The sequence below is a fragment of the Rhamphochromis longiceps genome, linkage group LG3 (assembly GCF_057381845.1).
Source record: "Rhamphochromis longiceps isolate RC_006_pf linkage group LG3, R_longiceps_female_GT1.1, whole genome shotgun sequence".
NCBI lineage: Eukaryota > Metazoa > Chordata > Actinopteri > Cichliformes > Cichlidae > Rhamphochromis > Rhamphochromis longiceps.
In genome coordinates, this window is record NC_140559.1 from 35,714,166 (window position 1) to 35,741,357 (window position 27,192).

The 27,192-nt window shown below is 37.8% G+C and overlaps 2 protein-coding genes across 2 annotated transcripts in view; both read right to left on the reverse strand.

The window, feature by feature from the left end:
- Positions 1–6,024: 6,024 nt before the first annotated feature.
- Positions 6,025–19,319, reverse strand: LOC146674416 (adhesion G protein-coupled receptor F1-like). The gene is made up of 17 exons (XM_085395708.1): positions 19,292–19,319; positions 17,416–17,454; positions 16,966–17,115; positions 16,666–16,833; positions 16,267–16,529; positions 16,121–16,173; positions 14,432–14,553; positions 14,117–14,335; positions 12,746–12,949; positions 12,430–12,561; positions 12,118–12,311; positions 10,795–10,971; positions 9,337–10,710; positions 9,200–9,241; positions 7,678–7,728; positions 7,492–7,558; positions 6,025–7,173 (listed from the first exon to the last, which is right to left on the reverse strand). Exons 1-17 carry the CDS (start codon positions 19,308–19,310, stop codon positions 7,115–7,117), a joined length of 3,333 nt encoding a protein of 1,110 aa, XP_085251834.1. The 5' UTR covers positions 19,311–19,319; the 3' UTR covers positions 6,025–7,114.
- A 151-nt stretch (positions 19,320–19,470) lies between these two features.
- LOC146674417 (scavenger receptor cysteine-rich domain-containing protein DMBT1-like) overlaps positions 19,471–27,192 on the reverse strand; it is a 52,740-nt gene continuing 45,018 nt past the window's right edge. The window contains exons 27-32 of the mRNA XM_085401062.1: positions 24,757–24,786; positions 22,782–22,820; positions 20,744–20,899; positions 20,480–20,647; positions 19,840–19,869; positions 19,471–19,529 (exon numbers count right to left, since the gene is read on the reverse strand). Of these exons, the coding sequence (XP_085257188.1) occupies positions 19,471–19,529; positions 19,840–19,869; positions 20,480–20,647; positions 20,744–20,899; positions 22,782–22,820; positions 24,757–24,786 (482 nt within the window). The remainder of the gene's footprint in view (positions 19,530–19,839; positions 19,870–20,479; positions 20,648–20,743; positions 20,900–22,781; positions 22,821–24,756; positions 24,787–27,192) is intronic.

A 27,192-nucleotide genomic window follows, 5' to 3' on the forward strand; every position in this document is an offset into this window, starting at 1 on the left:
TAGCTTACTAGGGTATATTAGACTTAATAGTTACTATATACAGTAATGGACTTCTATTCATTTTACATCAAATTAAAACTTTGGGTGTCAGATAATTATTTATTAAAAGCTCGACATTTTAAATGAGAATAAGAAAGAAAAGTATGTCTTTGTGCCCCCTTTTCCCTGTTCATGCCCTATCGGCCCCCCTGGCTAAACTTTGCTAGATCCGCCCCTGCACAGTTACCAGCGTCAGCTACGTAGAAAAAGATCCTCGAGTAGAAAGTAATATTAAATACATTCTAACAACAGCTGATCAAGCTTAAACGTGCTGCTGTTGTTCAGCCGCTGGTTTCCTCTTTCTGGTGCAAAGTGGGCCAAAAGCAAACTAGAGACACGGACTCGCGACAGAAAAGCCGATCAGCTGATCATTAAGCAGTTTGACGATTGAAGTAGCAGCAAGAAGAGGCAGTCGCTTGTTAAGCTTAACGCAGGAATGCTTTACAAACATTCAGAGATGGACTTACACACTTGCTTTACTTCTCTCGGGATAACTTTGTCGGAGATGAAATGCCGGGTTGCCAGCGAAGCTCCAAATGCTATCCAGACCACCGACAGGTCCCCATGCCACAGCCGCTCTATCACGTGATGCATACTGCTCCAATGTGCTAACGTTCTGAGGTGAGTTACGGCGTGTTGCAAGTTTTGTGAGGTGCTTTCGTGATATTTAATGGATCGGATTACATTTTTTATTTTTCTCCGATATCCGATCCAGTAATTTAGGTCAGTATCGGACCGATACCGATACGTAATATCAGATCGGTCCATCTCTAATAACTATTACAAAATACTATATAACAATATTGATTAAACATTACCAATGCCAAAATGACTCCATGCAAGCCTCTAATTAACAGTGTAAAGGAGAAGTATTCTACAAAAATGTAAAGAGGTCCAGTTAGAGAAAATGTATCAAAGCAAAGGTTCTGATGATCATAATGTTGAATTATTTAGTGTGATATATGTGTAAACAAACATTTTGACAAGTAATTTGACAAATAATTTATAAACTATTTTTGGTCATGCAACTGACCTTATATGACACATGACCAATGCTCCCTCTAATTTTTCATGTGTCTGAGCAAACACACAAACTCCCTGAGCGGTCTCTTGGACTGCTGACTTGTATTATGAGTATAAGTCTGTGTTAAGTTCCTGCTGTGCACTGAGCTCCTGACTATGATCTGGAAGAGAGTCCTGTAACTCTTTGTCTGCAAAATATGGTATATATTGGTCAATGCCATACAAGTTATTTTGTAAAAGTAACCTATACTGTGAAAACTAACCTGAAGCTAGAAAGCCTGAGACATAGAGGAAATGACACACCGGAGAGACGCCAAAGTAATGCAGACGACCCGACAAGGAATAAAGGGAACCACAGACTATATATACCCACATGACGAAATGGCAGACAGGCAGGGAACACAGCTGACGCTAATCAGACGAGACTGGGAGGAAGCAAAACAGAAAACATGAACATAGAACCAAAAACACTAGACACAACACAAGGAACACAAGGCAGGCACATAGTGTTAGGATGCCTGGGTCGTTGACCCAAGGTTTTTGAGTTTATTATTTATTATTTCCAGTCTTTGGTTTCTTTGAGTTCTGTCTTATGGTTTATGTCTCTGTCTTCTCTAGTTGCTCTGTCTCCCCTATCACCTGTATCCCCTTGTCTAGTTCGCGTCTCTGTGTATCCTTAGTTCCTATATCCCCGTATCCAGTCAGTGTCTGTGTCTGCCCTGGTCCCACGTCTCTGTTCCCTCTGTTGTAGTGCCTGCATGTGAGTCTGTGTCTTTGTTCAGTCTGTGTTATGTTTCCTGTTTTACTTTGAAAGTCCATGTCTGATGTTAATGTGTTTGGTTTTGCTTCCCCTTGTCTCGTTAGGCCTGATTTGCCCCAGCTGTGTTTTCCTCCTGTTACCCATTCCCTGATTGCTCCCTCTGTGTATTTAAGCCCTGTGTTTCTTTGTGTCTGGGTCGCGATCTACCGTTTACCTAGCTGTGTGTTCTGTCAGTCCTCCAGTTTAAGTTTATTTTGATTTTTTCCAGTTATGTTATGTTTTGAGTTTTACATTAAAGCTGTTTTGAGTTCACGACTGTCTCCGGAGTCTGCACCTTGGGTCCTATTCCTGTCTGCACACAGCTACTCATAACACATAGAGCACTAAAACACTGGAAATTAATAAACACAAAACATGGCCAGATACTCAAGATCGTGGCAAATAGAGGAGACGCAGAAAAGAGGTCCAGCATTTACGTTACTGACTGTTTTAAACTGACAGCACGAGGAGTTCTTCATTGAAGTGGACTACCAATTTAATGAAGAGCCAGACCAGAAGGACCCAAGGTCCTGCTGCAATTTTTGCTGTAAGTTAAATGTGCTTGTAAGCTAACCTGTAACTAACATCCTTAGCTAGCTATCTAAGATGAGGACTCAGCTGTGGGGAAACTCGTTTTGTGAAGTTCGTTTAGCTAATCTGTGGAGGTGAATCAATTTATCCAGACTAAAGAAATCAGGAGAAATGCACCGGGCTGCTCAGTCACTAACTAACTACAGTTACCGTACTTTTATTACGAGTATTATGCTGTAAGAGCAACAGGCTAGACACCCCTTCAGCTCTTGCGCATAAGTAATTATTAAATATGTGCAAACAGCAGCATTTTCTATATCTCTTGCCACATCTGTAACGACAGTAACACCAACTTAAATAAAAGTTTTCAATTTAGTAACCCCTTATTAATCAATATTAAAATAACACAGCCCAATATTTATTCACTGAAACCAACTACTGCCACTTGGCAGGTAAGCAAAAATGTATGTTTAATTTTTAGCACTGACTCTGTACAATTGTCTTTTTTACTGAGTTTGTTTCATGTATTCAGATTTAAAAAAAAACTGTCAGAATGATTTTTAATGCGGTATTGTTCAAAAAGTTACATATGCAGTATTCTGTACAATCCTGTGAGAGTAATAATTTTAATAATATTTGTTGTCCAATACTTGGGCAGCAGCTCAAACAATGCTGATAATATCTCCATATGTTGTTGAATACCACCACGCAGGAGCAGACTGAACCAGGACCCATTCCATCGTCTCAGCTTTGGAGATCTCCATTTAAAAAGCACCAACAACTCAAAGGTAAATATTATATTGGAAACTTGCTAGTATATTAGGCTTTTCTTTTTCTTAATAAATAGCTAATAAAATTTATATTTCACAGTTTGTGATTATTCTGTTCTCTTTGTGATTACAGGAGCTGTGTCACATATAGCATTAATAGTAGTGGAACATTCAAGTGGAACAATAAGGCATTTGCATATTTTCTCCACTTGAAAAAATTAATCCGTTGAGCATCTTTCCTGGCCTTCAGAAAACAATTTTGATTGCTAAAGTACCGAATGGAACAGGCAAAAAAAAAAATTACAACAAAAAGTGTGTCAAATATTCACCACAGCATCAGGATCTGCAGCTATTGGGAGCATCGTGTGAGCGCGTGGCTCTCTTTGTGTTTTACAGAATAACATGCAGGGGGTGTCCAAGTTCATGGGCTGCAGCCTCCTGAGGCTGCATTGGTAGGCCAATTACGTCACAGCGACGCAACGAAGGCTGTCCAAATTCGTAGCGTCCTCCGAATGCAGCCGACAAACGCGTCCTCCTTTTCCCCGAATTTGAAGGATGGGTCGGGTGTGTCCTTCGTGGCCTACCATATTCCAGAATTCATAGCACGGCCCAGCCAAACTCCAGTTTCCAACAATGGTGGCCGCTACTCAGTTTTAATATTACTCTTATTACTTTCTGGGTCACAAAATAAACTTTTAACATATTTCCAGGCGAGGTGTGGGTATGTAAACTTCAAATATCTGCTCAGTTTATCAAGACATCACATATTTGCAAAAGTGCTCCAACATTTTCGGAGACATCAGTCACCCACCAGCTCGATAGCTAGCCGGGGGGTTCAATGGTGACTTGAGCCAGCGAGAATGGCAAACCTCCGGCACATCATTTTCAGGTCACCGCGGTCTTTCGCTACTCAGGTAGAACATGATATATATACTTAACTTACTTTATACTTTATTGATCCCCTTGGGGAAATTCCTCTCTGCATTTAACCCATTCACTCAGTGAAGCATTGGGCAGCCATTGGGCGCCCCTGGGAGCAGTGTGTAGGGGCGGTACCTTGCTAAGGGGTACCCTTAATTTAGATTAAAGGGTACCTTAATCTAAATCTGTGAGTGAATGTGAGTGTGAATGGTTGTCTGTGTCTCTATTTGTTAGCCCTGCGACAGACTGGCGACCTGTCCAGGGTGTCCTGTACCTCTCGCCCTATGACAGCTGGGATAGGGTCCAGCGCGCCCCGCGACCCTGAAAAGGATAAGCGGAAGCGAATGGATGGATGGATAGTTGCTAAGTATTCCTTATATATATCCTTATATAGGATAAGCGGATGGACGGATCGGTTCAAGGTTTCACTTGCTTTCTTGAGATTCATTTACTGTAATTTGAGAATCACACAGATACCTAATAGGATAGTATTAGGTATTTGTATACTCAAACAAAATCACAGTTTAGTAATGCAGCGTGCTTACGGGAAAGTAACAGTAATCTAATTACATTTTTTGCAATAGTAATCCCTTGCATTACTTGTTACTTGAAAAAAGTAATCAGATTACAGTAACGCATTTACTGCCCACCTCTGGTCCCAATACCAGAATTGGATCAGTGACACCTTCAGTGTTGGGGAGTAACGGAATACATGTACCGCCGTTACGTATTTAAAATACAAAATATGAGTAACTGTATTCCGTTACAGTTACCGTTTAAAAAGGTGGTATTCAGAATACAGTTACTTTGTTGAAATAAATGGATTACACTGCGGTACTTTCCTGTTTCATATTGTCGCGGGTCAGGACTGTTTGGGTTTTGTTTGACAGCTACGTTCTGTTGTTCCAGGCGGCAGCGTTACGGTTGCCATGGTTACAGGGCGACGCTCTCTCTCTCTCTCTCTGCGATTGTGTGTTTCCTGGGTGAGAGAGCGCCTTTTCGTAGTTGTTGTTGTGCTAAGCTAACAGGCAGAATGCTACAAGCATAGCTCTAAAGAATGTAGCATCATAGGCAGTGTAGTCCGTGTTGCAGGGAGAATGGACTGCCATACACATTATGTGTCTGTGAGCGAGGAGGGGGAAAAAGGGGAGTGGAAAGGTACCAGTTGTCATCGAGGAAAAATGGGAGCTGGAAGCATGTAAATATAATAATAACCACTGCAGCCAAGAAGAGTGCCTGACGAGCCCAGTTGTAAGTAAGCTATTAAGACTCGACTGTTCGTGTTTTCCTCCAAAAACAATAAGTTCCGTTGGAGCAGCCTTTCAACGCCTCTCTCTGTCTCTCACAAGAAAAATTGACCCACACAACAAAGTAAAGCTATTTTTCATCTACAAGCCGACAGGGACCCCGCCGTATTAGTCAGAGGTCCCTTTACTACAGTTCGGAGTCGCGGACCTTCAGTAATAGTAATAAATCACACAGCAATAGTACATTCACGTTGTTGTAAAAAGCATGATAATATATTAAGTAATCCAAAGTATTCAGAATACGTTACTGTCATTGAGTAACGTAACGGAATACGTTACAGAATACATTTTGGGGCATGTAATCTGTATGCTGTAATGGAATACATTTTAAAAGTAACCTTCCCAACACTGGACACCTTCACAGGGACACCACCTGGCTTTGTTACCTTCTCCTCCCCAGGAACTGATAGTGACTTCAACGTTGTGTTGCTCCATGTGTGTAGAAAACCCAAATATCACAAATGACATATAATTAAATGGAAACGACTGCTTTACTGTCAGTGTTGGGACTAACGCTTTATTAAGTAACACGTTACAGTAACTACGTTATTATTGTGGTAACGAGCACGGTAACTAGTTATTATGCCAAAATCAGGAACACATTAATCGTTACTGGGATTTAGATAGGGTCGTTATTCGTTACTTCGTGTGGTGGCTATCGCGGAGCTTCCACAGATTCAGTAACATTAGCAAGTGTTGGAGGCCAGCAGGTGGATGAGGGAAAGGGGAGGAGGAGAGACCCGAGGCGGCCGCCGGTCCGAGTGTCAGGTGTTAAAGCATGGCAAAATTATGCAAGAATATACAACAATAAGTGCGCAAAAAAAGATAAAAGCATATTTAGTTTATTTTGAGAAGTCAGAAGAGAGTGACTATAACATGAAAGTGCTAGTTAGTATAACTATTTTTTGGTCAGGAAAGAAAAAAGGATTGGGTAAAAGTAAGATGTATGAGAAATTATTAAGAAATTATTATTATACAGCATAAAATATACAGAATTTAAAAAAATACCAGCGATTGGTAAGAATTAATGATATTATTAAAGCTAAATTAATTATTTTCATGAGATTAATTTTGGGATCATGCACTATAATACATTCAGATGGAATTAATACCGCAAGATTTAGAGACAGATTTCCTTCTACAACTAAGTGGTAGCCAAGCTTATAAAGTGGTTAACACCAAAACTTTCTTTAACAAAGGTTGTTTGGTATTTAAAATTAGCTTATAATGACTACATGTAGAAAATGTTAAATATTTTTTTAGCGACCAAGATTCGCTGATGCACTGATGTTGCAAGTGCAATGTTTAACTCATGTTTACATCAGAAATCAAATCTGCTCACTCTTTAGAATAAGTAAACTTAACACTTTTCTTCTAAAACAGTTCAAACATACATTCAGAATGTATTAGTAACTACAAATATGTACTATTTGACATGTGATAATCATACATTCAAATCAAAATCAAAGATGAATAAAAAATTAAAAACGTTATAATTATGATTCCAACATTTATCACGCCATTCAAAAACTAGTGTAGCAATCACATATTTATTTATTTTGTTTTTTTTGTTTTTTAAATCAAGCCAGATTCTTCTAGGATTCAATATTATGTAAGATATAAATAAAACCCATCAAAGTTGAATTTATTGCAAATAGGGAAAAAGGTGAGAGGGGGGCTGACTTCTTGTTGGTAATCTGAATCACCACAGATTTCTGCATAGATTACGTGTTGCTAGCTGAATGCACATCACTTGATGCACTGGAGGTCATGTTGTAGCCATCTAAAAAAAACCAAACAAACAAAAAAAAGCAAAACAATAATAGAACAGTTATTCTGTGTTGTGTGAATTTAAAAAAAAAATACAACAGTAGGAACAGTACTACACCAGGAAGCTGTAGTTTCGGTGGCAGTTAAAATAATTGTATGAATAAAAATGTTTAAAAAATGACATTTTGTATCTGTTGATGCGCCACCCATCTAATTATTATTTTCCCGGTTGGACTGCCTGATCAAAGTACAAGCACACCTAAAAACACACAGTTTTCACTTCATTTTTATATGGAACCTTAATTGATTAATTTCCTTGATGGTTCTTTACCTCTTCCACGTCTCCAGTTCCTTAAAAATTGAAGTCCACTTGATGTTGAGTTTCCAGCACTTGTGCTCTAAAAAAACAAAATAAAAATAAATCATACAATATTAACAAGAAGCAAATTATCGGTGATTCCTAAGAAAGGAAAAAAACAAGGAACATGAAGCCCATGACTAGGAAACCTGTTCTTACCCCTGTCCTACTTCTGGAGGTTTGTGACCATGATGCTATTGCTGACCGCACCTGATAAATGAAATGTCAAATGTTAGATTACTAAAATGGAAGTCACATAAATTTGTTCTTAAAATTTAATTTATTCATGTGGCCAAGCCAAACACTACAAGCAAACCATCTTCTATTTTTGCACTTCTGTGAAGATGTTCATTGTGCTGTTTTGTGTGCTTGTGTGGAATGCGACCACATACACATAACTGTTAGTTATTGAAGTGTGGGCCTGTCTCCTACTTTCATCCTCAAGTCTGAGTAGTCATTTGAATGGACTTACAGAGAAACCAAGAAGTCTCAAGAAATGTAAAGGCGGAAGTTTGACTTGACAAAGGACGATTTTAGTGTAATATTATTACAATTTATAGTCTTTTGTCAGTAAAGATCAGGAGACAATTATTACATTTCTTTCCAGTACACACTTGGTTGTTAACCCTTTAAGACCTACCATAGAACCAAGTCCGCCAGAGCTTATATTATATTTTTACCTGCTGTGGAGCCATTTTTGGGAGCATTTCAAGTTGCTATACATCAATACAACCATTATAGCCCAGATTTTAATAATATGTATTCATTAAGTGCATAGTAATTACATAAATTGCAAAAAAGTGCAATAAACTACAAAAAAAATTGAAAATCGTTTTTGTTTTTTAACATATATTTCTAGTTAGAGAAATTTAAGAGGCTTATCCCTCAAAACTGTAAATACAAAAAAGTTGCACAAAATAGTTTCCCACCACAGGAAATTTATTTTGAGTGTCTTCATAGTTTTATTTTTGAAATACACCAATTTTTATACACTGCAGGAAAAACGAAAATAAATATTATACTGCAAATTTGCAAAAAAGCAGCATATGCATCAAAATAAACTATTTCCAGCAGTGCAATGTGAGTCCTAAGCATCCCAGAAACGACACAGAAAGTCATAAAGTCAAAGATAACTTTTAAAAAGACGAGTATAGGCTCTGAGGGCCTGATGGTAAAAAAGACTACATTTCCGCGAAAATGACGCCACTTCCGGTTTCGGGCAGGTAATGGCGGAAATGCAAAAGTTCGCGCTGACGTCTATTCCAACGTAGGAAGTGTTATGAACAGCTGATCGGACCGGCACAGCGTGTTTCTGGAATATTGTGTTTTTGTTCCTGCAAGCGCTTTTTATGCAGTTTTTGCAAAGCTTTATGTGGAAGGAAACCGTGACCTAGGACAAGCTGATGGCATAAGATGTGAGTACAACTCCTCCGGTTTCATATGCAAAAAAAATTTTTGCGCTAGCTTACGTGGTTGCAGTGCTACTGGGATTTAAAAATAGTTACGCAAAACAGAGCGTGCCCGCTCCGATCGGCTGTAAAGGGTTAAACCAAATTGATATCAATTACCTTTAATTTGTAAGTAATTCAGGAATAATCATATATTCATTCGTAAACATCATTCATATATAAATTATTATTTTTCCTTGAAATAACCTGCAGTAAAATTGAGCTGTACGTACCTTACCGTCCAGCAGTGTTCCAAATACCAAAATAAAGAAGCCCTTTTTAAAAAACAGAGTAACATGAGTTATCAAGGATTTAGTGATTAAAGATGCTACTATCATGGTATACAGATAAGGGAAAAATGAATTTGTACCTGTAGCGAATTGAAGAATGCAAATGCAATATGGATTCCTTCATTTGTTGGATCAGCCATAATTCCAGCTCCCAAACCCCAAGTTATGCCAAAAAATGGTGTGAGCACAGCCAAGCTCTTGGCAATAACCACTAAGACGTGCTTTTCCTCTGCTTGTGCAGCAGTTGTTCCAACCCTTCTCCTTATGATTTTGTACAAAACCACAACCAGGATAATGAGGTTTATCACCACTATTAAAAGTGCAGGAATCACAAATGCCAGCAGAGCTTTGGACTTATCCCAGTTGAGCCAGCATATGGTATTTTCTCGAATGTATCCGTTGTCAGGTGCAGTTGCAGCTATAGTTACTGTTGCAATGATGAGAGGAGCTCCGTAGCCTAGAAAAAATCCAATGGCCAGCATAGATGCTTTAGACAAACCCCCACCAAAAACATTAGTTGTACGGTAGAGCAGCAGCATAGCTGAGGCCAGCATCCAGAAGAACAGGGCTAGGTAGAACAAATGGATAAAAAAGGTAGCTGCAGTGCATGCTGGGGGGTTTTTAACTTTTTCATCTGAAATGGCCGCTCCAATTATAAACCAAATGTTTGCAATCAGGAGGGAAACGGCGATGTTAACAATGGCAACATGACGCAAGTAAGAGGTTTCATTCTTTCTTATTTTTCTCCAAATGAGGCCTTCAATGATGAGACATATGACCAAGGATCCCATTGAAATGCCAACTCCAATGTAGGTTATAATGTCCAAATAGGGTTTCTTCGGACTGTTCGGTGACATGAGGATGGAGAATGAGGTCAGGTGGTTGCAGTTGCAGGTGACAGTTTCTGTTTCATTTATGTTTAACACTAACTTGCAGCCCTTGCCGTCCCATCCTCCCAGACCATCAAAGAGGCTGAAGTTCCAGAAGACACATTCAGGGTTTTTCAGTGTACCATTTAAAATATCATATGTGAAAGAGATATTATTGATTTGGCCAGTGGACTGAACAAGTACAACCCTGCCGTTTATGGACTTGAGCGATGAATTGGCCTCATCTCTTGCAGGTAGTACGTTATCTAAGGAGTTAAATACTATCATAGTGATTGTTTTGTTATCTCCATTAGACTCTGGTATTTGTATTGTCACTGAAGAATTAAATTCAGCATTGAAAGTGTCTGTGAATGTAGTTCTGTTTAACTGAATAAAGCCTGTCGTAATCTCAAAAGTTGCATTGACAAGACGAGATGTTATTATTTCAAGGGAGTCCAAAAATGATGAGCTAACACTGTTAACAGCAGTGTTGTTTGAGATCCTTTTGGTGTCATTGTTATTCAGAAAGTTCCATGTTTGCTTTGTTCCATTGATGGTGAGAACCCCTGCTGTTATCAAGACATTCTATAGTAAAGAGAAAAGAATGATTTTAGATTAAAAACATTAACTGTTCAGAATGTGAAAACGTCTGCAATCTAATCAACATACCTCCATTGAAACTCTGCTAATTGAGATATCGAGGGATGAAGATTTGTTGGCGACATTGCTGAATATTCTCACAATAGCTTTAATGTTGGGAGGAGATGTAATCACTTCTTCAGTAAAATTGACAGTGACGTTCTTGAGCTCTTCCAAAAATACTGGCAATGTAGCGGCAGTCAAGAACTGTGAGATTTGAACAGAGGAAAGAACAATGTTACATGTTAACTCCACTTGATAATTTTATATATTCTACTTATTTTACTTTCTTCTAGTTTTCCTGCTGGTTTAAGCACAAGTGATGCACTTGCTTTAAAATCACATATGAGGCTTCTGATGCATTTTTCTCATTCCCTTTTTAAGGAGAACACTGGACCACACACACAGGACCACTGTGCATCAACAGTACAGATATTCATTCATTACATACAGCCAATATACTGATATATAATTATTATTACACATAATTATTTGCTAGTCTTGGTACCCGGGAATCAGTCTGCCAGGGCCTCTGCTCCCATTTGACGTGCGACACCCATTGCAGCTGACCCCCAATGGTACCTCCTACAGGACTGTGGGCCTACAGGAGGATGAGCCCATGTCTCTTTTGCAGGCTGTGTCTGGCACACTATGTGCAGAGGTGTCCAGTGACCATATGATTTTACTATTTCGTGGCTGACTGTGGACTTTAGGAGGACCATGAAACCACCACAACATAAATACCTCAGAGAAAACACTGACAATAAAGTGGAGTGGGTTAAAAACACAACTGCACTTTACAGGAAGGGCCAGAGTTTTCTCTATTTTCTGAGGCAGATGAGGTCTTTTAACATCTGTTGGATAATACTCTATGAATCTGTTGTGGGCAGTGCTTTCCTCTGTGATGTTGCATGCTGTACCCATTTTAGGTGGTGTTGGGGAGTAGGATGGTATCTAAGATAAGTTCAATACAGGCCAATACCTCCCACCAACTCCATCACAGTTGCCAAATTAGGGTTTGGCTCAGACCATTACTACATCTGACCTCTGTGTATTTTATACATATGTACACACACACACACTTAATGAGGTGCATACATTATTATAGTTGTACATATATTTATTCTTATAATTCTCATATTCCTATTCTTGTAATTCTCTTGTTTCTTGCATTTTGCACAAGACTGTTGCTTGAAGCTTGCACACAAGAATTTCACTCGCATGTGCTGTACCAGTGTACCAGTATATTGTGATGTGACAATAAAAGTAATTTGATTTGACTTGCATTGTGTTGCCTTAATTGAATCAATGATTCATTATCTGTTGTTGGAAACAACCAGAGCGCTAGGTTACCTGGGACTGGTCAAGCAGCTCCTGAACTGGCAACAGGATGCAGTTGTATTCAACATCTTCAAATTTCCTATTTTCCTTGCACACTGCAGTTATTTCTCCCACCTTGTTTGGTCCCACAAATTTTGGATCACAGGGCACTGCAGCTTTGTAACCTATATCTCCTTGGCCAAATGTGTCATTTGTACAGTAAGCACCTATGCAGAGAGAGAACAAATACATCATCAGTTTTAATATGTATTTTTCATTTTGTATGTATGAATGCATGTTCATGATCATACTTGTGAATATCTGAATGTATTAAGTAATACTCACTCTGTGAGGACAACTGCAGTGTTATTGTATTTTTAAATAAATTTTGGTTTTTTAACTGACAGATGACTGTCTTTTCCCCTTCTTGACAACCTTGAGGTGTAGGATAATTATAGGTAATCGAAGTACCAGTGCCTAAACAACAACAATAAAGGTAAGTTAAAAATATCCTAGAGAGAAGAACAATAGCAAGACCGAAAAGTTACAAAATAATATTAATTGCATTAAATATGCTTTTGTGAAAAATGCTGTAATATAAAATGTTTCTCAGTAACAGATTTGCCTTTTGTTGATTTTTGTGTTTTTGTGTCAGGCTTACCTGCTGCAGAAATGTCCTGAAACTGAACCTCATACCCAGCACTCACACTGCACTTCAGAGCCACACTTCCTCCGGAACATTGCACATACTGTCTGATTGGTGAGACTGTGATTGTGGGTTTTGTTTTCAGACTGAATGATGTTTCAGATTTCTGACGAAAAAATGCTTTGTCATTTGTGCGCATCAGCCGACATTCATAAACTCCTGTAATTAAAAGTGAAATGTTCAAATTAAACCAACAAAAGAGGTATAAAATATTTATAATAACAACAACAATAACATTTTTGGAATACTCCTGGTTTTCTGCCCTCATACACTGAAACTTTACTTTTTAGCAATCCAACCCTAATTTTTCTGGGAATAACCAACTGCGATTGTGTAAAAATATAGCTGAAATGCTTAAAAGCAGAACATATTACATTCTGCATTGAAATGAAAGGACTCTTTACAATGTATTGTGAGGGAAAAAAACTGGACTGCACAGAACTAAAAAGTAGAATATCAGCTCATTAATAATAAAATAGTACAGTAAAAAAAAACAACCTAATACTCTGTTTGGCCACAAATTGTCATAAACTGCACACCCGTTATAATGTGCTTGCAAACCCAAGAGGGGAAACTGTTTGTCTGCCCCCAACCAATGGCGGTACTCTTTTGCATCACTAAACTATTATTTGAGAAGTGAGCCATAGAAACTGGGAAAAACTGTATATCAGAATATTAGTGTACCTATAAATGTCACGTCCCTTTGTTTAGATGCTATTGTGGTCCTTAAATCACTGGTTAAAATGCATATACTGCTCACATGAAGTGTAACAGCTCAGCAAAGGAAAACATTTTTTGGCTTTTGTACCATATTTCTTTTGTATGATCTGTGTTGTGGATTTTTTGGATGACATGTATACCTATACACTATATATCTATCTGTACTGAACATATATACTGTATACAGAGTTTTCCGCACCAGACATTTTGCTCTCATCAGAGTTTATTGCGGTGGTTCAGTAACATGGCAGAATTCTTCTGCACTGTATTTCTGTGAGAGACTTAGGCCCAACCATTGGATACCTCTTCAATACATAAAATAATTGTAGTGGTATATTTACTACACTAAGACAGACTGCACTATAATTATTTTTGGGTGAAACTTTCTCTGCAATTTGTTCTTTTCAAAAGCGGGTCAGACTGATTGATGCACTGACAATGCTTGCGTTGCACTGTAAGATGAATTTTACCCAGCCAATCAGAATTTTGCTGTTGCTCTGGCCTGAGTACTAAGAGAAAACTGTGATGCAGAACTTTAATTTTAATTTTAATTAAACAAATTCTATTAAAATGTATTCCTATTAAATGCACCAACCCATTTCTTACCATCGTCAGCGCTAATAAACTTTGACACAGTTAAGGTTGATTTTCCATCCTTAATTGAAATTCTGTGTTCTCCATCTTCAGATATGAGCACCGTATTACGTCTCCACTCTGCTGCTGAGACAGTGCCAAAATTGAGATCCACTGGTGGAGGGCCACATGTTACAGTCACTGGTTGCTCATAAAATCCATCATTTGGCGAAAATGTCAGGGGACCCGAGGCTTTAAGGACAAAAATGTCACACAATTATTAAACAACTATCTGGACCAACAAATATTCACAACATTTAAGAGCATAAATGTAAAAAACTACCTTACCCTCAAATATTACAGGATATAATTTTGCCAGGTTGTTAGATATTTTTAATTTTAGTGCCTGAAAGTCTGGTGTAATAGAAGAGGGACCACTGACTTCATATTGGGCAATGGTACTTCCACTCCTGCAACAGAGAACAGAATTCCTTTAAAAGAATGTAACCACAAAAGAGTTGCCAACTCTTAAGTTCTCACATGCTATGTGTTCACTCACACAGGCCAAACAAGTTTCATCTCAAATAACAAAAACATCAAATGCCTTTAGTTATGGCAAAAAAAATAAAATAAATAAATTACAGTAAATTGCAAATAATTAACAATTAATTTTTTCTCTACTGGGTAAAGGCTAAATGTCAGACTATTTCCAGATTATATGTTTTTAGAATGAGTAGTAGAGAGTTTTACTGCATGTTGAGTTTTCCCTCAGTCACATTAATTTACAACTTAACAGATGGAAATGTTTACAGTAATGTCTTAATTGTGATGAAAGTAATGAACAGAATCATTGACAAACTGCAGCCTTTGCAAAGTCCAGAACCCACCAGGAATGAATTTGACATCTTGCCGGCAATGCAAACCAACCATTTGTTTGTGAGGCCAGATATCTTGCAACAATGGGTCCATATTCATGAGCCACAATGGCCAACAATGGGCCACAGAACACCCTGAGGACTGCAGTTAAAGGCCTTCTCTAGGTCCTGAAATGTTGAACATATAAATTCCTCACTCGACCTGCGAGCAGTCTTTATCCTTCAAGCTCAGATCCTGGCAGCTTGAGGGCCATGCACAGGGGATCTTTGCTGTTGCTAGGACTGCGCACTTCTGGATATAGATGTCAGATGTTTTTCCTGGGATCTGCTGGACCCTTTTCCCCATTTTAGGAATCATTGCCCCGGGTGCTGTGATTACCACTGGGACCCATGTTGCGTTTAGATTTCACAACATTCTTATTTAAAGTAAGGCTCCATTTTAAAACAAAAGAAAATAATAAAATTTGAAAATTTTGTCCTTCAAATTAAGTGGCTAACCTCAGAAAAATTAAATGAATTGGGAAAGAATTTAAATTTCCCCTTTTGTGTTTCACATCCTGACTAAACAGTCTCAACCAGTTTTGTAGATAATAAATCTCATCTTAAGTCTTAATAACTATAGAGTAGCAGGGCTCACTTTCTCCCCTCTCTTTTAATCAACTTCCCTACTAACTAAGCTCTCGCTTTTGCTGCCAGGATTTTAAACCTGGGCTTGAATGGAGTCGGGCACATTCTCATTTGCCTATTTCAAGCCTGGACCGATATTTAGTTTTGATTAAGTTCACTGTGCAGAAAACTCACATTTGTGTGTGGAGCCACACATGGTTAGGATGGATAGGGTGACTTTACTCATAATGGAGGAAGTTATCTCAGGGTGCATTTGGAATAAAAAAATGGCAGTTTCTAAGGCCCCAGGTATGTAAAGGTTGTTCTACTTCTTTACTCTTTTGTGTACTTCTTTCTTGGTTGGTAACTAATCTCATAGGGTGGGGATGATGATATTCCCCCCATAACACTTTTGCATAACGTTTTTGCAAAGTCCGTTTTTGTGAACAGACTTTGCAAAAACAAGTGGAATGTTTCAATAACCATACCATAAAAGGAGTGAAGAAAAAACCTTGTTAGGAATTGTGTAGTAATAAAAAAAGACACTGTGAGTTACCGGAATTTAATTAATTTTGCTTGTATTCCTTGATTCAGTCCTTCTTCTCTGATCTGTTTGAGACAGTGGCAAAAACAGGGAATAAATATTAGTAGAAGGAGAAAAAGAGAAAACTAAATAACAAAGAAAAAAAGGCAAAGACTTACGGTGTTGCTAACAGTTTTGTGAAAGTCATTGGTTTCTTGATTGTATTCTTCCTTGAATTCAACATCCATAGTTATTTCAAATGTCTGTGTCATTGGTGTAGTTGTTGTGGTTGTTGTTGTTGTGGTTGTTGTTGTTGTTGTTGTGTTTGGCATTGTTGTTGTTGTTATGTTTGGCATTGTTGTTGTTGTTGTTGGTGTTGGCATTGTTGTAGTTGTCACTGATGGTAATGTAGTTGTATTTGGTGTTATACATGGATTGAAAGCTGTGGAGAATAAATTAAGATCCAAGAAAAAAGAAGGAAATTAACACCAGAGAATTCCAACAGAAATAAATGTATTAAAGATATATTTGAATACATCATATTCAGGTCACATAAAAATTATTTACTGAATTCTTACTTGAGATTGGTTCACAAATTTCTCCACCAGGAGGAAGCTTGTTGATGCACCCACAGGTTTCTGAGGTGACATTACTGCATGCACCATATACGTCACACTTTTCACATGACCAAGCAAACTGGTCCTCACACTGACACTGCTGCCCTCCAGTGGAGTTTGGATAGCACCCTGATAAAGACATTTAAGACAATCACCAAACACCCTTTTCAAGACAGTTAAAAGAATGACAAAACAAAGCTCATTCATATAGCACTATATAAAAATAGCGCAAAAATCACATAAATAAGATCAAGTCCTTACATGTGGTGAAGTTCAAGTCTTTTACTGTTAAAGACTCAATTTGAGGAGAGATGACATTTTTCATAATTTCTCTGAGTACAACAGTGATATTTGGGGGCACAATGGCTGCAGAGATGTGCAATTCAACTGCTATATAGAAGACCACTGGTGCTGTGAAGGAGAAAATGAGTGAATGCATCACATGAACCTGTCACAATGATGGTACACAATAAAATGTTGACAACAAGCTCCCATTTAAAAAAAAAAAACAATTTCCACATGGTCAAAATCCTGTTGGCAGCAATCTACAATTAAATTTACCCCAGCTCTCAGTTACACGAGTCACTTGGCAAACAGATTCATTTTTAGATAATTTAAATAGCTGTATTGTTACAACAAAAGAGATTCGATTTATTTAGATTTTACAGTGCAAGTGATAATCTGGAGCATTGTACATTTCAAATATCATACCATTTGTTGATGTAGGTGTTGTTGTTGATGGTGTTGTGACTGTAAAAAAAGAAGAAAAAAAAAGCAGCAGTTCAGGTTTCACCATACTTTTAAAATTGTATATTTTTTCTTTTCCCACTCAGCCTGAGAATCTAACGTACATGCTGCAACACTACATATTATATCTTAAACCCAAGTGTTTGCTTTATGGACATGAAACAGAACACTTAAAATCTTTTCAATCAACATATGAGCAGACATGTTGACACACATATTTATTGACAGTTGAAGTGATTTGGTCTGATATTAACACTGTGTGAGCTTTGACACAAAAGCATTTTAAATTTATACAGTCCTGATCAAAATTTTAAGACCACTTTAAAAATGGCAAAAAATCATATTTTGCATGGTTGGGTCCTAACAATGTTCTTCAACGTGCAACAAGAAGAAATGGAAATGAGACAATTCACTTTTTGAGCATGCAATTTATTGAAAACAATGCTTACACTGAAACAGGCTGTTTAACAGCTGATCAAAAGAACAAAAATCAGAGTTTCAAACATGATCTCAGTAATGAGTAGCTCCACTGTTATTGTCGATCACTTCAAAACTTTATTGCAGAATCCTTGATGCAAGCATTTCCAGGAGGTGAGTGGAAACATTTCTCCAAGTGGTGAAGACAGCAGCACCGAGGACATCTACTGTCTGGAATTGTTGTCCATCTTTTAAACTTCCCTTGCCATCCATGCCCAAAGGTTCTCAATTGGATCTAGATCAGGGGATCACGTAGGATGGTCCAAAAAAGACTGATGTTATTCTCCGGAAAGAAGTCCCTTGCCCTTATGTACTGTAGCATTGTCCTGTTGAAAATCCCAGTTGTTACCACACAGACGAGGGCCTCAGTCATCAGGGATGCTCTCTGCAACATCTGGACATAGCCAGGGGCTGTTTGACACCCCTGCACCTCCTGAGGCTCCATTGTTCCACTGAAGAAAAAGAGCACCCCAGACTATTATGGTGCCACCACTGTGGTGCATAGAAAACATCTGAAGTGGCATCTGCTTGGATTTTTTCTCTTCAGAGAATAAAACTTTCTTCCACCTTTCAATGTCCAGTGTTTGGTGCTCTCTTGCAAAGTCCAAACAGTCAGTTCTGTGGCGTTCCAGGACACAAGGCCTTTGAAGATGTTTTTTTATATTTGAAGCCCTTCAGTCTCAGATGCCATCTGATGGTTATGGGTTTGCAGTTGGCACCAGTAACGGCCTTAATTTGGGTCGCGGATCGTCCAGTGTCTTGAGGGACAGCCAATTGGATCCTGTGGCTCACTGCAGGAGAAATTGTTTGTTTCTTCCACTCAACTTTTTTGTTCCATAACCCTCAGAATCATTTAAGAAATTCCAAATGACTGTCCCACCTCAGCAACGATGGTGCACTGCCAGAGACCCTGCTTATAGTGTTTAGAAACCCGAGCATGTTGAAAAAGGGAAACATTTTTTGCCTTTTCCATCAGAACTTAATGACAGTGTGACTACCTGACAGAAAATGACAGTGAATCCACATTTTTGCAAAGGCATTTAAAAGGCAAGTGGTCCTAAACTTTTCTTAAGTTGTAAAACAGCCTGTTTCAGTTTAAGCGTTGTTTTCAATAAATTCACGTTCAAAAAAATGTTTTGTGTCACTCCCGTTTCTTCTTGTTGCGTGTTGAAGATCTACCTGAAATCTTGTTAAGATCCAAACATGCAAAATATGATTTTCTGAGATTTTTCAAGTGGTCCTAAACTTTTGATTGGGACTGTACATGAATATATATAAAAAAAAAATAACAAAATCAAATAAAATGCAAGTGATGATCAGGCGCTCACAAAAATATTTATACTTTACATTTCATACGTCATACCATATGTTGTAGTAGGCATTGTTATTACTGGTGTAAAAGCACACTTTTCTTATATTTCAAATTTCTCTTTTCTAAATGCAGCCATATAAATGTGTTGGTACAACAAAAGTGATTCACGTTTTAGATTTTACAGTGCAAGTGATAATCTGGAGCTCACATACAAACATTCATTCTTCACTTTACATTTCAAACACCATACCGTTTGTTGCTGTAGTTTCTGGTGTTGATGGTGTTATGGCTATAAAACAGGGAAAAAAGCAGCAGTTTAGATTTCAGCATACTTTATTTGTGCTGTAGATTAATATTTTTAAATGCAGCCACAGAATCTAATTTAAATTACCCTTGCAATGTACATATTATGTCTTTAATATCAAGTGTTTGCTTTAAGGACAGGAGTGCTGTGCTTACATATCATCACCTTATAAGCCTTGGTGAAATTGTTGAAAGACTTTAGGTTAGTAAATACAGTGACTACAACTTTTTAATGATATTTACTGCAAAACAATACTTTAAAGAAGGAACAAGGAAAGCAAGAATTGTTCACATACCTGGAGTTGTTGTTGGACATGGAGAAATATCTGTGGAAGAAATTCAGGGTTTGAAAATGTTTATTTTTTTAGTATATGACAAAAATGATTAACAGCAAAGAAGACAAAAAAAAACACAATCAAGAAAAGAGACAAAAAAAAACAAATACAAGAACACACCGTTATTTTTAAAAACAGAAAGTTTACACTGAAGTTTAATAGATGATTCTAAGTAACCGTAGCTATATATTGATGAGCACATCCTGGCCTGATACATTCAATAAGGTCTTTGGTGACAGCACTTTTCTGTAGCAACACCGAGAAGATTTCAGTGCTTACTTGTGATTAGTTTACAAAACTCTCCATTAGAAGGACGGAAATATCATCGAATTTTATGTATCTTGCTATTGCAAATGTACCGTTTCTCTATTTTCTATGGAGAGTAAACAGGAACCTTAATATGCAATAAACAATATAGAGAAAAACATAAGATAGAGAGGACTGGAGAGAAGTTGAAGCTGAAGTTTTGTTTTTTTTGCCATACTGTAAAAAGAGTTTAAAAAACAAAACAGGATAATAATTATTTTTGGTTGGTTTACATTATTGGGGGTGTCTGTGCTGCAGAGCAAGGAGTTAGAAACTGGCTGTGACAGAGGCTTACTTGCGATTGGTTCACAGAACTCTCCACCAGGAGGAAGCCCTTTGATGCATTCACAGGTGTGAGAGGTGACATTATTGCATGCACCGTATCGGCCACACTTCTCACATGACCAGGCAAACTGGTCCTCACATTGACACTGCAGTCCTCCAGTGGAGTTTGGATAGCACCCTGATAAACACATTTAAGACAATCACCAAACACAGCTCATAAATCATGCACCAGAGTATGAACACATTTAAATGTGACTGAGCACAAAATTCTTACATGTGGTGAAGTTCAAGTCTTCTATTATTAAAGACCCAGTGATGTTTTGGGGGAAGGACACATTTCTCACATAGCCTCTGAATAGATCAATGAAATTTGGGGGCAGACTGGATATTGGGAAGAGCAAGTTCAAGTCTATATTAAACTCCACTGGCTCTGTAGAGGAGACAAGGAGAAAATCATCACAAAACTTTCACAATTATGAGAAACAACATTTACATAAATTGTTTATGAACAAACACCCCATCTAAGATGTTTCTACTTCTTTTGAGATGTACAGGACTAGAAGAAGTACAGAAGTGAAGGGCCACACCTCTTAATTTTTTATTTTAGATTTTTTCAGCTCCATTGTGACAGGTGTATAAAAGAGCACCTAGCCATGCAGTCCACCTTTTTCCAAACATTTATGAAAGAATGGATCATTCTAAAGAGCTCACTAAGGGTACGTCCACACTAGCCCGGACAGGTTTGAAAACTGTGTTTTCATCTGAAAATGCTCTAATCTACGTGCTACAGCTTTAAGCAGCTGCGCGCGTTCCCGCGGACGGCAATCACTTTCTGGCAGACAATTGCTTTTTGGCACAACACCTGAAGCAAAGGGGGCAAAACAATTACATGAGTGCTGCTTTTTGACTGAGGAAGAATAAAGTAGTCGTGGTAAGCCAATCACATGACCACTTTAAGATGACAAAGCAAAATGGTGATATATACCAGTTTTTAAATTGTGTTGATAGGCCACGTAAAACCAGAGTCATGATAAACAATATATACGCAGAGTTTTTTCCTCAATAGTTTCATCATGTTTACTGTCCAAGGACAGCGCAGCAAGCACTCTCTGCTTATGAGCAAAAAATAAAAAAAAACTAAACAAAAAACAGACCTTTCATGTTGGTGAAAAAATGCGCCATGTCGACCAATCAAAAAATGATATGAAAACATGACATTTGGTTGTTTAGGAAGAGGGGGAGGTTTTAGGAGTGACAGCGAGAGAGAAAGAGAGAGAGTTTTGAGATGTGAGAGATTTGTGACGTTTAGCATGTTTGGGGTGTGTAGTTAATGTGTTGTCTTGTGTATTTAGTGTGTAGTGTTGTGGATAGGTTGGTGTTGTGTGTCAGAACAATGAGGCGGCTGCTGTCTCCAGGTAGAAACAGGAGTGATACACCTGCTGCTGTCAGACCTGCAGGTATCAGGCTGTGATGTTCTCCTTTATAGTGGACAGAAATGATTTTTTGGGAGTCGCACAAATATTTTGTGTGGCATCTTATTGAATGCAGGACACCTGATTGTTATGTAAATAGCTTTAAATGTTTTTGTTTTTTTTAAGGGTGAAAGTTGAATGGCTGCAAATAATTTTGTTGTTTGCAAAACTTGTGCATATGATTTTAAAATTGACAATTTATATTTGCATTTAAAGTTATGAAATATGATTCATTAAAAATGTTTGTGGTTGTTACAGTAAAAAATATAACTTTTTCTACTCGGATGTTATGTTTTTTGTCTGATTTTGCATCAATTGTGTTAATACAGTATGTCAAAATGAAAACATAACTGTAAATTCAGACACGTGAGGTTGTGCTGAAAAGGATGATACCAAACAAGGCAAACAGTTTTTAAAGGTGAAATGTGGGGAAAATCAAAAGTAGTTAAAAATGGCCAATTATACCCTGGACCCCAGAGGGTTAAACATTTTTTAGTAGTAAAACAATAGTTACTTTTCAAGTAATTAATTTCTTTGTAACTTGTAATCTTGTAACTCAGTTACTTTTTTAAATAAGTAACTAGTAACTATGATTAATTACTTTTTCAAAGTAACTTGCCCAACACTGGTTGGGACTGAAAAACTCAGAAAAACAAAGCAGTAGTTCAGATTTCAGCATACCTTTCTTATATTTCAAATTTCTCTTTTCTAATGCAGCCAAATAAATAGCTGTGTTGGTACAAAAAAAAGGGATTCATGTCTTAGATTTTACAGAGGAACTGATGATCTGGAGCTCACACACAGACATTCATTCTTTACTTTACATTTCAAACGCCATACCGGTTGTTGCTGTGGTTAATGTTGTTGATGGTGTTATGACTATAAAAACAGGAAAAAAGCAGCAGTTTAGATTTCAGCATACTGTTTTACATTTCAAACTGAGAACACTGAAAGTGTTGTTGTTATATATTACGGAAGTGTAGAGCTGCCACCCAGGCAAAAGAAAAATAGAGGTATATCACATTATAACTAGAGATGGCACGATACCACTTTTTTATGTCAGATACCGATACCGATATCATAAATTTGGATATCTGCCGATACCGATATGAATCCGATATAGTGTTTTTTAATCAACAAAACAGTTTTTTTTAAATATCTTGCTGCATTTTGTATAAGTTCATACTCAAGTTTAAAACAACAACTACACTAAAGCTATTCTGTTATACCTGTATGCAAAAAAAAATTTCATAGTTCAGCAATACTGATCAATCTAATAAACTTAAATCTACACCATCCTCCCTATTCTGGTATTTTAAAGAGTACTTAGCGTAAATATTAAGCAACCTAACTAATAGGGTTCCAACTCCCAGCAACAACAAAAATAAATAAATAAAAAATAATAAGGAACCACCCCTCACGCTCCACCTCATGATGCTTAATCGACGTAATCAACCTTAATTTGATGCAGTGTGAAAAAAAATGCACAGAAATCAATTATTTTTCAAGAAATATTAAATAGATTCAACATCTTTCTTCAACAAAATTGCAGTCTGCACAGATGGTACCTTCCCAAAGGAAAAAGTACTATAGCTTACATATTAGTACTATAGCTTATATATTAGTTAGGTATATATATATATTAGACTTAATAGTTACTATATACAGTAATGGACTTCTATTCATTTTACATCAAATTAAAACTTTGGGTGTCAGATAATTATTTATTAAAAGCTCGACATTTTAAATGAGAATAAGAAAGAAAAGTATGTCTTTGTGCTCCCTTTTCCCTGTTCATGCCCTATCGGCCCCCCTGGCTAAACTTTGCTAGATCCGCCCCTGCTCAGTTACCAGCGTCAGCTACGTAGAAAAAGATCCTGGTGTAGAAAGTAATATTAAATAAATTCTAACAACAGCTTATCAAGCTTAAATGTGCTGCTGTTGTTTATCCACTGGTTTCCTCTTTCTGGTGCAAAGTGGGCCAAAAACAAACAAGAGAGACGGACTTGCGACAGAAAAGCTGATCAGCTGATCATTAAGCAGTTTCATGATTGAAGTAGCAGCCAGAAGAGGCAGTCGCTCCATATATCGTTTGTTAAGCTTAACGCAGGAATGCTTTACAAACATTCAGAGATGGACTTACACACTTGCTTTACTTCTCTCGGGATAACTTTGTCGGAGATGAAATGCCGGGTTGCTAGCGAAGCTCCACATGCTATCCAGACCACCACAGGTCCCGCATGCCACAGCCGCTCTATCACGTGATGCATACTGCTCCGACGTGCTAACTTTCTGAGGTGAGTTACGGCGTGTTGCAAGTTTTGTGAGGTGCTTTCGTGATATTTAATGGATCGGATTACATTTTTTATTTTTCTCCGATATCCGATCCAGTAATTTAGGTCAGTATCGGACCGATACCGATACGTAATATCGGATCGGTCCATCTCTAATTATAACGTGAAAAGTTTATTGTTCTAACAATATACTTTTCATGGTTGTACAATATACTATCACTACTATCACGTTATAACAAAAAACTTTTATGTTCATACAATATAAATATTATATTTCACGAACATGATAATTATGTATATTGTATTTGCATGATAGTATATTGTTCAAACATGAAGAGTGTAATGTTACAACAGTAAACTTTTCACGTTATGACGTGATATAGGCTCGATTTTTCTTTTCCCTGGGTGGCAGCTCTACACTTCCGTAAAATACAGTGACTACACATTTTTTTTGTAATGATATTTACGGCAAAACAATACTTCAAAGAAGGAACAATGATGCAAGAAGAATGTTCACATACCAGGAGTTGTTGTTGGACATGAAGAAACATCTGTAGAGGGAAATTATACTTTTAAAATGTTCATTTTCTAGTGAATGACAAAAAATAATTAACAGCAAAGAAGAAAATCCAAAAACACATGAAAAAGAGACAAAGGAAACAAGAACACACCATTATTTCTAACTATAGAGAGTTTACAGTGAAGCATATGTTTAATAAGTGATTCTAAGTAACCATAACTATATGTTGATGAACACACGCTGGTCAGATACATTCATTAAGGTCTTTGGTGAAAGCACTTTTCTGTAGCAACAGCTAGAAGATTTCAGTGCTTACCTGTGATTGGCTCACAGAACTCTCCAGTAGAAGGAAGTCCTTTTATGCACCCACATATTGGGGAGATGACATCACTACAGGCACCGTATACTTCACACTTGTCACATGACCAAGCAAACTGGTCCTCACACTGACACTGCTGCCCTCCAGTGGAGTTTGGATAGCACCCTTTTTAAGACAACACACACAGTTCATAAGTCATGCGGGATCAAATGAACACTATTACATATGACTGAGTACAAAAGTCAATTAAGATCAAGTCCTTACATGTGGTGAAGGTCAGGTTTTTCAGTGTTAAAGACTCAGTGATGGTTTGGGTTAGGGAGACATTTCTCACAATGTGTCTGAGTACATCACTGAAATCTGGGGCCACACTGGATGTTGGGATGTGTAATTCAAGGACTATATCAAAGTCCATTGGTGCTGTGAAGGAAAAAAGGGGAAAATTCATCACATAGACCTGTTACAATGATGGGAGATGTCATTTAATATAAGATATTGTGTTAAGCAGTGTATATGTCAGATTATCAAGGAGTTTAGCTTTGTTTTCCAATAATTTACTCCAGTCAGCTCTCCTCATTCGTTACATGAGACAACCTAATATATAAATAATTAGTGGTGCAACGGATCAAAAATCTCACGGTTCGGATCGGATGAAGGTTTTAAGTCACAGATCGGATTTTTGGATCAGCAAAAAAAGAAAAAACACAAAAGTTTAACATTTACGTATTGAAGTATTTTTTGCCTGTTAAAAACATTCAACTCAAGACTCATTCCACGCAATTATATAAAAAAATTAGGGCAGTACAGTCTTTGTATCACTCAATTCTATTCAATTCCATTTTATTTATAAAGCGCCAAATCACAACAACAGTCGCCTCAAGGCGCTTTATATTGTTAAGGTAGACCCTACGTGCACGTTAGCATATGCTACTTCCGGTGCGGAAACTCCTGTGGGGAGCTTTGTTTCCGGTGTCCTATTCACGCCTGGTTTATGTCTTGGGCATTTACCCAATATATCTGTAAATGATGTTCATCGACTTGTCGATATTTTCCCCCGCGCCTCAGAGCAAAAGAGAAAAGGGATTCAAATGTTATATTTCTCAGCTGTCCCTCGTTTATCGCGGGTGTTATGTTCTAAAAATAACCAGCGATAGGTGAAATCAAGTAGCCAATTTTATTTTTTGACGGTGCAAAACGTTTCGTGGACATCGTGGACATACAGTACTGCACTTCAGAGTCACACTGCTAGCAATCGATGCAGCGATTCTGTACTGTACAGGAGAGACGTCACGGAGGAGACCATCTGCAGCGATCAGGACGCAGGACACGCAGCGAACCGTGTTATAGTGAGGGACCACTGTAATTTTGAAGGTAATTCACAACATACCCTTTGTAAATACTAATGTATAGAAACTGTTACCAGCAATCATTCATTTTTTGTGTGGCTGTTTTTCACGGTTTGTTAACATGCTGTGTAGGTGTGTACTTGACTAGCTGATCTCGACATAAAGGGGGAAACATCTGGTTTGACTATTCTTCACCTGTAGTTTGAATGCTGAACATTTGCCTGTTTAAATCATAAGACCAGTCACTATACAGAGATGTGCTTCTGAATGTGGACGATGTGTCTTCTGCTGCAGTGATGCAGTTCTGCTTGTGTTGAGTGATGTAAACAACTGATCGATCTAAACTCTTTAAACGTCAAAATTGATCATTAGATTTTTTATGACACACAGTGGTGAGTGTTCCCACCTTCTGCTCTTTGTAACTTAACGCGATCTTTCCATTTTCGAGTTTTGGACATGATTTTGGAGTATATCTTAGTAGCGATTGACCGCAAAGTAAAGCTACCAGAAATGTACAACCCTACATCCGGTCTCAAACCAGGAACTTAGCATTTTCTCGTGCACAGGGTCTATAATACATACCGCTCATTATATCGCACTTCCGTTGCTCTGGAGGTCTGAACGATCTTGCCACTAAAGTGGACGTGAACGGGATATCATTGCGTGGGTCAAGCACGTGCATAATAGTTTAAACCCCTTGTTTTGCACAATGAAATACGGCCTCCCGTCTGCAGCTAAACACCCCAGTAGCTTTTGTAATAGCTTTAGCCCG

Excerpts from the sequence above, each read along its gene's own strand:
- LOC146674416 (XM_085395708.1), bottom strand. Across the intron at positions 7,559-7,677 it reads CCTCCAGAAGTAGGACAGGG|AGCACAAGTGCTGGAAACTC; the intron begins GTAAGAACAGGT and ends TTGTTTTTTTAG. Across the intron at positions 7,174-7,491 it reads GAACTGGAGACGTGGAAGAG|ATGGCTACAACATGACCTCC; the intron begins GTAAAGAACCAT and ends GGTTTTTTTTAG.